Source organism: Bactrocera tryoni, chromosome 1 (genome assembly GCF_016617805.1).
Source record: "Bactrocera tryoni isolate S06 chromosome 1, CSIRO_BtryS06_freeze2, whole genome shotgun sequence".
In the NCBI taxonomy this organism is placed as follows: domain Eukaryota; kingdom Metazoa; phylum Arthropoda; class Insecta; order Diptera; family Tephritidae; genus Bactrocera; species Bactrocera tryoni.
Genome location: NC_052499.1, coordinates 43,546,060 through 43,558,204, shown reverse-complemented (window position 1 = coordinate 43,558,204; position 12,145 = coordinate 43,546,060). Strand labels below are relative to the sequence as shown.

At 38.4% G+C, this 12,145-nt stretch overlaps 1 protein-coding gene across 5 annotated transcripts in view; it reads left to right on the top strand.

Annotated features, from left to right (window-relative positions):
• LOC120766984 (sex determination protein fruitless) overlaps positions 1 to 12,145 on the top strand; it is a 432,626-nt gene that overhangs the window by 407,190 nt on the left and 13,291 nt on the right. For all 5 annotated transcript variants that reach the window (XM_040092783.1, XM_040092784.1, XM_040092788.1 and 2 more), the window contains 4 exons: positions 6,704 to 6,851; positions 6,927 to 7,127; positions 7,201 to 7,983; positions 9,166 to 9,474. In XM_040092783.1, coding sequence (XP_039948717.1) covers positions 6,704 to 6,851; positions 6,927 to 7,127; positions 7,201 to 7,983; positions 9,166 to 9,474 — 1,441 coding nt within the window. The remainder of the gene's footprint in view (positions 1 to 6,703; positions 6,852 to 6,926; positions 7,128 to 7,200; positions 7,984 to 9,165; positions 9,475 to 12,145) is intronic.

Sequence of the window (12,145 nt, the reverse complement as noted above, 5' to 3'; positions counted from 1 at the left end):
ATTGAAACAAATATCCAATCTCCTAACTACTTTCTTAAGTGTTGCCTACATTTACGCGCAAAAGTTATTGCATACAGAAATATATGGTTGACTTATTTTTCAAAATTTTAGGTTAAAAAATATATTATTTGTACAAATTTTAAAGAAGTAATGAAAAGTGTATGTACATTCTCTACAGTAATAAAATTATCCAAACCAATTGATACTGCCTGTATAATTTCTAAGATGCGCTGAGTGAAAAAATTTCTGGTATTTTTTTCAGTTGTGTCTTTAGTATATTTACATGTAAGTATATACATATGTACATACGTCCATATAAATAGAACTATAAAAATCACTCGCTGCTCAATTACATAAATCTTTTACGAGTGTTCGCAGCTGAGAAATTATCAATTGAAGACTCGTGTGTGTATTGGTGTGCTTGCGCGCCCTAAAAGGAGGTCAAACCGCCCATCCGGCCGGCCGCATACCGGTAAAGCGCAAATACTCGCATTACATATTTACAAACACATACATACACACGCGCGCATTGGCGCTGCTGAGTCGTCCAAATTGCGAACGTATGCGCTCACTTGCTCAAATCCATCAATGCGAATGAGTAAAATAAATCATATCCACAAACACACATACATATGAACATGCATTTGTATGTCAATGAAAAATAACAACAACGCCAAAGAATGTAACATTATTTATAAAAATAAAACACCACATAAGAACAATGTTAATTGCCTCCGCGTGATCGCGATCTGCATACGACGCTCTCTTACGTCTAACCGACAGCCGCGCGCACAAGCTCTCTTGCCATTTTTCGATTTCTCTCGTTCGCGCTCAACGTTCTTGTATTAAAAACTTACATACATACATACATTCATAGGCACGTATGTAGGCGTACATATAAAAGCAACAATAACTATTAAAATAAGTAAAGCATAGAGTCAGCAGCTGGTGAAGGAATGAAGTGCGAATAACAAAACAAACAAAACGTCAAAGAACTTTTTCGCAAACTGCCCTGCCGCTCGTCCCACTGTAGCAGCGTTTACACGCCGCGCAAAGCAAGCGCCATGGCGTGGACGCCGGCGTCACCTGACTACGTCGCAGCGCGCAGTGACGGCGCTTACGCTGTCGACCGCGACGTAGGCGCCATCGCACACTTTATTTGCTGTATGTTCTTTCGCGGAGCGCAGAACGCTTGATAGCGCCGCATCATGAAGCATCGCTTGTAACGAGCTTTTTGTGCAAAAATTTCGTTTTGCTTTTGCGATTACGTTAGCGCTTACGTTTGGCATTATGACTTTGTCGCTGTACGTGCGCTGCGTTTATTGTTATTGTTGTGCTTGTGTGTACTTAAGATAAGTTCTAGTGCGACTACTTGTTGGGCTTATTTATTATGGTGATTACGACAATGTAGTAGCAACCCTTGAGTGCCTCCCCGAACGTCCGAACGTCTTTGAGTTGTAGTTGTTCATTCATCGCACATTCGCACTTGAATTGTTGTGGGTGAGGGAGCTGGGCTGAATGGCGTAGGATGCGAATAAAATGTGCATACATTATGGCACAATTTAATAATTTCTATATATTGAGCTTAATTTGAGGTACAGTGAATGACGTTAAAACGCAACAAAAAGAAATGAGAGAGTTACGTAACCGCTTACGCTGCATACAGAGAGAGACTTAACAAGGGATATTTTTGAAACATCCCTTTTTTTGAATTTACAACAAAGAATCGAAACGAAAAAATATATAAATTTGTACCGTTAAAAAGAGGTCACTCTCCAATTGCACTTATTTTAATGCACTCAGTTTTTTTTATACTCTAACAACATGTTGCTACAAAATTTAATATAAATTTTTAGTACATACCATCTATGAAAATTCTATAAAACCTTACTTAAAAAGCTGAATTTCTCGAGAAATATTAATGATAGCGTTTTTGACCTCGGATCTTTTTTGTAGCAAATAAAATTTCCTACAAGTTTATGCTAAACATTTTTTCTATAGCACTTGTCATTTACGAGATCTGTATATACAAAAAAATGCGAATTTCATGGAAAATCAGGTTTAGAGCCCCGTACTACTTCACCGGTGTGAGTTACGACTTTGTTGCACTGGGCACTTTTGTAGAATGAACAATTCTGAGAAATATGAGTCTAAAGTCAAAGCGATAAAATACCTCCGATCTGTAGGAATTTTAAGATAAAAAATCATGATTGTGGTGTATTTTCTATGGAAAATTTTTACATGCCTTCGTCCAGTTCTTAATGTTAATATTGCGGGCTAAAAATTTCAGGGAATTTTTTTTAGGGTATTTCCAAGGAAATTTCGTGACAGGACTGAAAAAAATTAATAGTTCAAAAAAAAAACACCCTAATATACATACTTATGTACATACATATAAATGTAACTAAATGATCAGGATGGAGTGACCAGTTGAAATCCGGATGTGTCTGTCCGTCCGTCTGTACGTTTATCCGTAAAAAACAAAAAAAAGTAAAACAAAATTGGGTGATGGGCGTGGCACCGAAATGACATATGAACTTACCCGACCGATCTCAACGAAATTCGGTATATAATATTGCATTACCCTAATATTCCTATATCACGGTGTGAAAATATTTAAAATCAGAAAAACCACGCCTACTTTCACATAACAAAATTTTAAATTCCATTTGAATCTTTCACTTTTCTGTATAAACATCAAGGTCCAATCAATGTAGCCGGATAAAACTTTAAACAAATAATACCCTTAAGGTATTTCATCTAACGTCCAAAAATTTTTAAAATTGGACCATGAGTTTTCAAGAACACGGACGCTAAATGTGAGAACTCCAGTGCGTATTGAACACTTTTTGCAGAAAATAACGTTTCAATCTGGAAGATATTGAAATCCGGAAAATTCTTTATTTGATAATTGTATATCCTCGTATCAAAAATAGATTGAATACCACCATATACCTAATATAAAGATTTTCTAACTTCCAGTTGACTTTGTACCATACACATACAAGTATGTATGTATATCGGCCATATGATGAATATTAAGTTTCGCAACATTTTTTAATATACATACATATGTACATGTTTAACAGCGCCTCAGCTTTAATCATATCAAATTGCAAGAGAGTGGAACATTCGATCACACTCGAACTTAGCCCTTCCTTACTTTTTTCAATATCGAATGTATTCCGAATTTGATTATTTCGAAGAAGTGCTATTCCGAAGAAATATATTTAGGACCTGATAAGATCCACTTTGTTTAAAATTGCTTGACGCACAAATTTATTTTCCAGGAATTAATTACCAACCACTATGAACATCGCCCGAATTTTTATGATATACATGTGTTTCCCGTTAAAATGTTATACTATCAATTTTGGATATTTCACAAATATTTGTTGTCACTCTTTGCAACCGAAATCCTAAAACGAAAAAAAAAAAAATATTACGAAATCAATTGTATCCTAAAAGTATGTGTTGAAGACTATATGATTTCAAAATTTCAATTTTTTAATAATGAAATTTTTGTAAACTAAATTTTTTAAGGAGTGCTATTGATCTACTTTTGAAACAAACACTTACATATATAATCTCATATCTACTTTCTTAAGTGTTGCCTACATTTATGCGCAAAAGTTATTGGATACAAGTACGGTAAATGGTTGTCTTATTTTTCAAAATTTAAATTAGATTAATAGATTTTATGTATGTTCTTAGATTACTTCTTGTGAGGTTATTTGAAGTCATTGGTCTTTAGCAATAAACCTGACTCTCTTCAAGCTTTAGAAGCCATTATTGAATGTGCTGTTCATGACAGCTAGATTTAATGGAAGAACTTGGGTTCATCAAATTCGTTCTCTGCGTTAGAAGTCGTGGAAGCCATTTGAAAGATGTTATATTCAGAACTAAATTGCATCGATTGTACTTCACACCAAATAAAAAAAAAAAAACATTTAAATTTCTTTAACAAATAGTGTGTATTTTTTTAAATAAATCATATCACTCTTATTAGAACACGCTGTATATAACATTCTCAATAGTTTTGCACATTATTTTATATTATATTCAAACCTGTTGCCATTGCTTACATGAAATTTCAATTCTTTATATTCGCATTGTTGTTGCTATTCTAACTAATACATAATTTAATTGTCGCCGCGTCTTCGTTTTCACATTCGCTCGCCATTTGCACAGCCACATACATACAAACATACACATGCGCGTCTGCACATAAATACAACCGTCCCAACAATTGACTTTCACTTTCGTTTGACGTTCGATCGGCTGCTGTCGATTGCTGTCGGAATTCGCCGGCGAATGAAGTAATTATTGAATTAATAGTCGCATTGTCTGATTATTGTTGTTCCTACTATTGCCTCCGCGGCTACACTGATTGTTTTGCTGTGTTTACATACGCACACAAACATACATACATATCTACAACGGCGTATGGGTAGCAAATCGGAATTCTTTATTTATTATGATTTGTTATTGTTTGTCTGGCGTATTACCTCATAGTAAGCAGACGTTCATTACGTGCACAGACACACACACATGCATAATGTTTGTTCACACTCATGCAAAATACACATTTATACTTATTATCTTTTGTTGCTTTTATTGTGTGTTTGTTTAGCGAAAGCGAACTTTTTTCGCCCATTACTCGCGAGATTCGCTATCATAACATACTACGTGAGCAATATGTATATACATACATATGTATATACATAAATATCTGTACGTACGTATGTGTAATAAATAATCGCGTGACTCTTTATTTTATGCTTGCATTCGCATTTTTGGGAGATTTTATTTTGCCACACAAACAAACAATGTAAATTATTACATGTTGCTCCTTTGGCGGAAAGGTTAAGGTCAGCACTGTTTCCGGTGTGGAATTTGACGTAGTAATTTTGCACATTGTTTTTGTCATATGTACATACATATGTAAATTAACAAGTTATTATAATAAAGTTACTATAGAAATTACATACTATATATTTTGCTATATTATAAATACATACATACATATGTACATATGTATGTACATATGCGAGTCTAAAAGGTCGTTTTGTTATTATTGGGAATTAAGTATAATATGAAATTATGGATTACAAATTCCACATGCAAATAAATGTGTGGAAATTTCCCGTCATAATTAAATTCAGCTAAAAATGAGCTTTATTTATTAAAATAATCTTTCCTGTAGACATAATATTTTTCACTTTATGGTTCAGAGGAATAAATATACTTATGTATAAATATACAAACATACACACTTTTGTAATCTATATCATTTCGATCTAAATTGTCTATTGTAAACTCAAATCCATATAACGTTTTCATTAAACTTTGTGTGTTTCTGGTGAAGTTTCGTCAATTTTCGAAATATTCTAATATTCTATCTTAGTTCAAAACTATTACTATATTGTTGTTATCAGGGAATTTTGAGTATCTAACCTTAAACTCTAAAGAGTAGATTCACTTATTTTCGGTTTCCCATATAGTACATTGCGACAAAAAAGTACTCGTATAAAAAACGCAAAATATTTATGTAGTTATTCATCAATATTTATTTTGTCTCCTTCAAAGTAATACCCAACAGACACTACACCTATGCCATCATTTTTCCAGTCTTCGAAACACTTTTCATACGCACTTTATGGGATGGCCTTCAGTGAAGTTTGCTTTATCTCTTCGAACGACTGAAAACGGGTTAAACGGAGCGACAATTTAAGTTTGCGGAACATGAAAAAATCACACGGTGCCAAATCTGGTGAATACGGTGGTTGATCGATGGTGTTCATTGCGTTTTTGGCTTTAAATTCAGTCGCAACCGTGCCTCGATGCGATGGCGCCTTATCATCGTATAAATCCATTAATTGTTCTTCCACAGTTCCGGTCATTTTCGACGGATTTTGTCACGGAAACGCCTCGATACGGCCAAATAGAACTCCTTATTGGCTATATGTCCCTCCGGAACACCAATGACGGCTTTCGTGTGGTCTTTTTGGGTTTCTTTTTCAGTCCATTCCGATGATTGTGGGCTTTTTTGCATGTCAATTGGATTGGAACTTGCACGATCAAGCATGTCCAAAGAGACCTGTTTACGTTTTGGAAAAAAAGCTTTCTCGGGACGAATCGAGCAAGTAGTTGTTTCATACTCAAAATATCCACCAAAATCATTCGAAGCGACTCGCGAGACAATTGGCAGACAATTTTCAAGCACCATATCCTTCACTTTTTTAATATTTTCATCACTTGAAGAGGTCGAAGGTAGTCGAGAACGAGGCATGACTTCAACGGTCGCTCGACCGTCTTTCAAGGCTTCGTACCAGTCGTAGGCTTGTGTTTTTGATAAAACTGGATCACCGATAGCCTTTTTAAACATTCGCAATGATTCCGCCACTCGCAATTTTTTTAGAAATACAAATTTTAAGACAAATTCTTTGATCGATATTTTTATCTATTGTAAAAATCGCAACGCACTACTGAGCTGTATCGGAGTTAGCAGCTGCTATAAACAAACTGATTGACGGATCGCCCTCATATTTGGCACAGCAATTAAAGACAGTCCTACGACTTAGCAAAATATCATTTACCTGGGAAATTTAATTATAATTTCCGGGTGTTTATTTGACACAATGTTTAGTAATATATTTTACTATATTTTAATTCAACGCTTTGCTTTCACCTTTTTTCGCAGATACCACACTGACCAAGGAGCTATGGACCAGCAATTCTGTCTACGCTGGAACAATCACCCGACGAACTTAACTGGCGTGCTAACCTCGTTGCTGCAGAGGGAGGCACTATGTGATGTGACGCTGGCATGCGACGGTGAAACAGTCAAGGTATTTAAAGCTCCTAAAATATTAATTACTATACACAATAAAAACATGATATATGATTTACTTTCACCGGCACAGGCGCATCAAACGATTCTATCAGCATGCAGCCCATATTTCGAGACAATTTTCCTGCAAAACCGCCATCCACATCCCATCATCTATTTAAAAGATGTCAGATACTCAGAAATGCGCTCCCTGCTCGACTTCATGTACAAAGGCGAAGTCAATGTCGGTCAGAGTTCGCTGCCGATGTTCCTCAAAACAGCCGAGAGTCTACAGGTAAGCCAAAACATTTCACTCTTTCATTTGTGACCGAATAAATCACATGAAAATTCTCACTTATGCCACACAGGTTCGTGGTCTAACGGACAACAACAACCTCAACTATCGCACGGAACACCGCGATTCGCCCATATCCTCGCCCACCGGCCGTACACCGTACAGTAGTGGCGGTCTCGGTGGTGGCGGCAGCGGCGGTAGCGAATGTGAGCCACGCGAACGCGATCAACAGTTACGTGGCCGTGCCACCGAACGCGATATGCGCGACGAAATGCATTCACATCGCAGCAGCAGCAGTTTAAGCGAACGCAATGCCGCCGCCGCTGCAGCAGCAGCAGCTGCCACCGCTAATGTGAGCAGTGTGAGTGCCAGTCTACAATCCGCTGCAGCAGCTTTGGGTTTGGGAGAACGTTCGCCAATCACAGCAGCCGCAATGGCGGCCGCAGTAGCGGCTGCGGCCACGCGCAGTGCCAGCGCAGATCCGCTCAGCGGTTCGACGAATACAGCCTGTTCTGGCGGCAGTATCAGCGGTGCTGGTGGCATATTAAACAGTCGCATCAGCGATGCGAATAGTGAGCGTAGTGTTAGCGGTGGCGGTGGTGCCGGCAATGGGGGCAGCAGTGGTGATCGCAGCAGCAGCATTGGACGCGAACGCGCCGATAGTCGTGATGAACTCATGCAGCTAGACTATAGTAACAAGGATAACAGAGATCGTGATAGAGAGATGTCCACCACGCCGGTGGAGCATATAGGTAGTAATAAGCGAAGACGTAAGAACTCATCCAACTGTGATAATTCGTTGACCTCGACGCATAACGCAAATGTACAGGACAGGCACTACACTCAGGATTCTCAGGTATGTGGAAGATGAAGAGATGAAGAATTACATAACAAATTAGCCTGTCTCACCATGATTGCCACATTTCTCTATCAATTAATTTCCCATTGTCTGCAGTGAGTCTGATATTTTTAGACTTCGGTGACGAAAATAACGGCATTTAGCATGAACTGTTAACGAACACATTTTTATCAGGGCCTGTTGCTGATTTATAATTTAAAAATGTTATCAAAGGAAGTTCAAAAAAGAAATAGAGCGATTTTGTTATCAATATTGCACTCGCATTTCTCGTGAAAGTGGTTTTTCCTAAAAATATAATAAGTCTATTTTTAGATTGAGGAATTTCTGATAAAAGTAGGCAACTTCGTCTTTATTGGCGTAAGCGGGGTCACGCTGTTATAGCCGAGTTCACAACAGCAAACCAGTCGTTCTTCCTTTTTGCTGTCCTGGTCCAACGGAATGGAGGTCTTCCTTTTCCTCTGCCTTCCCCGGCGGGTACTGTGTCGAATACTCTCAGAGCTGGAGTGTTTTCATCCATTCGGACGACATGACCTAGCCAGCGTAGCCGTTGTCCCTTAATTCGCTGAACTTTGTCAATGTCGTCCTAAAACGGCAGGCTTTGGAATAGAGTCGCCACCTATGGAAGAGAGTTTTTCTGTAATAATAATTAATAGAATATTTTTATAATGGAGCTGCCACCCATAGAAAGAAGACTTTCTGTAATAATAAAAGGATGTTGACCAAGGAAATATTATTTTTGAATGGAGATCTATTGGTATACCCATTAGTTAGAAAGTTAGGTTCTTATTTCTAGATATATCATAAAATTATGAAATTAGATCTTACCAAATTAGGTAGCAAGTCATCTTTGAAAGAACTCCGACATCCAATTATAATTGCATTTCAAAGTAAAGCTGTTGTTTCGTCTCGAGAAAATAGTTCTTATATAAAAAGATCTGTTCTCTAACTTATAGAACTCCATTGTTGATGTGACTTAACAACCACGACTTAGGTGAAACATTAATGCAAATCTCTGGTCTAGTTGAACCCCAATTCATGTTGATATTGAAAATAGCTAAGTAAAGGATTTTTTTATTTAATACAAAGGATAAGTAAAGTAATACTTTATTTATAAAAAAATATGAATACTATATTATACACAGTCCATACAAAAAAAAATTTAATTATAATTTTTTCCAGGCATCCTCGCGCAGCAATTTCAAATCGAGTCCCGTGCCAAAAACTGGCAGCACGTCTGAATCGGAGGATGCCATCATCACAGGTGTTGGCGAACGACGCGATTCACCACTCTCCGTCAGTCAATTGAGTATCAGTGGTGGCGGTCTAGGTGGCGTGGGTAGCGGTAGTGTTAGTGCGATTCCCAGTAGTATTGGTCTCAGTCATGCGCTTAGTATTAAACAAGAATTAATTGAAGCACAACAACAACAGCAACAGCTGCAACAACAACAACGTGAGACTCATGTACCTTTGCCAACCGAATACTTGCCGGTGAGTAGTCACAAAAAAACCAGCGAATTGAAAAAATATAGGCGTAAATAGTTAGATCTATACTAAGAGACCAAAAAAAAAACTTTAAATATATTATTTGTGTTATTTTCGTGTGCTTCATATTGATAAGGAAATGTTTATAAATATGTTGCGAAGGTAGGGAATCAAATATTATTTTAAGTTTCATAAGAGTTTTAGCAAATTTTAAGAAATACTTAAATTGTGTTGCCAACATTTCGTTACACACGAAGAAAAATTGAAAAGACACTGGGCCTGTACTCCATCAAAATTGTCGTATATTCTCATTAACATTAATTTACTACAATTGCCTGTCAACATGTTTATAAACATTTTCCGACTCTATATACATTTTTAATGTGGAATTCAGTGTATTCGTTCATAGGCAACATAAGTGGTATCAAACTGAAATCCGTTCTTAAACTATCATAAGTACATACAACATTTGTGTAAGCACTATCAATTGTTAAGGTTTTTTCTTTGGACCGGTACGATAGTTCCAAGTCCGGCAAATACATACTCGTACATATATAAAACTTTACCTAAATAATGGCAATAAAATTGTAAACTATTATTTAAAAGTAATAAGCGTTGCATAACGCAATGCGGGAAGAACAAAAAAACAGTGTAAACAACAACAAAAAATAATTGCAACAAATACAAAGAAAATGCTTGCAGCAAAAGTGTCTGCTAAGCGTAGAGCAAAATTGTTTAGTGCAACTTAAGAAAATGTGGAAATTCCCCAAACAGCAAGGACGAAGGATTTACGTTATTGCTTTATATAATTATTTAAACCAAAAAAATAATATGTAATTTACTGTTTATTTGATTACTTAGTAAAGACAATTCTAATCGCTAACCCTTGTAGATACTTACATACATATAATGCAACTTGCGCATCGTCCGAGAAAAAGAAAAAATCTGAACAACTTTGCTTTGCTAAATACCGCACCCGACTCCTCGCTTGCTAACTCGCTCGACTGCCTCACATCCTTATACGCTCCTCCTACTTACCTACCTAACTTCCTTCCTTCTTTTCTACACTTTACTTGTGTTTTCTTAATTTTACAGTAAACTTTTTTTCTTATACGCACGCTTTTCTACTAAACTTTACGAAAACACATACTCACACGCAGACGAACACACATGCACGAAAAAACTTAGCGGCCAGCCTCATAGCCATATAAGTAAATGCAAAAACGAAATCCTTCCTCCTCCCAAAATACTCACAAATTTTCCACTTTTCTTAAGTTGTTTTTGTTGCTGTTATTTTTTTTATCAACATTTTTATTTATTTCCTTTATTTTAAATTTACCCGAAACACATTTCGACACTACCAACGTTGGCCTAAAACGAAAATCGGCGCCAACTACCGATACCACACACCGCGAATCGCAAAACACACACGCCCACACATTTGAAATATAGGCGAAACGCACGACTAGAAGCGAGCAGTCACCGGAGTGTCGGCGTCGTGCAACGTCGTTGCTATCAACAGCGCAAGCGTCAACACAGGCGGCGCAGCAGGAGTATGTGCGTCAACAGTTTGAATTGCTGCAGCAGCGCGAAGAACAAGAAACACAGCAGAATCTTTTGCTGCAGCAGGCAGTGCAGGCACAGCTAAAGACTATGCAGCAGCAACAGCAACTGCGCGAAAAGCAGGAACGAACCCACAAACACCAAAACAAAACAAATTGGTACGCGACGCAAGCGCAAACGCAACTCACCGCCAGCAATCAGCCCGCGCAGCGTCTGGCCGCCGATCTCGAGCTCGCGCAGACCACCGCCACTGCGACAGCGACCATACAACGGCTACTGCAGCAGCAACAACAATTTCTGCTCAACGCCACAGACAACTTTCAGCGACCGCTGACACCTGCCGACCCAAAAGCTGCCAAGTATGCGACCTACGATAACACGCCACCCGGCAAGCAATACGGCGCTGGAGGCGTCACCGCCGTGCATGCGAGCGGCAGCGGCACGAACACGACCACGAGCGGTGGTAGTTTGCGCAAAAGTGGGCGCTTCCGCTCCAATTGGCTGTTTCAATTCGATTGGCTGCAATACGATGAGATCGCCAACACAATGTTTTGCAAATTCTGTCGCAAATGGTCGAACGACATACCGGATATACGCACCTCCTTTGTGGAGGGCAATTCAAACTTCCGCCTGGAGATTGTCAATCATCACAATAAATGTAAATCGCATCGTTTGTGCTACGAACGCGAGTTGCTGGAGGTCGACAAATTGCAGCCGCACGTTAAGGAGAGCGCGCCGGTTGCGCCGAGCGGCGGTAGTGCTCAGAGTGGTGTTGTTGGTGCTGGTGCTGGTGCTGGTGTGGTGGTGGTATGCGCAGTATGTCGGTGGATGGTGAATTGGGCGCTATTTTGCGCGAGACTATGCACAAGCGCAAGGGTGCGCCGGAAGTGATCACGATAAATGTGGGCGAGGATAGCGTGTGAAGTGCACTCAGCGCGCTCTCAGAGAGAAAAAGACACCCAACAACAACAACTGTATACGATCTCTCACTGCTTGGTTAATTTAGTATTAAAGTGTAATTTAACTATTTAATTTGATCTGTAGAAATTTCAAAATTTTGCTCTTCCATTATAATTTAATTCAAAAACTCATGGTTCTATAACTTTAATGTGCA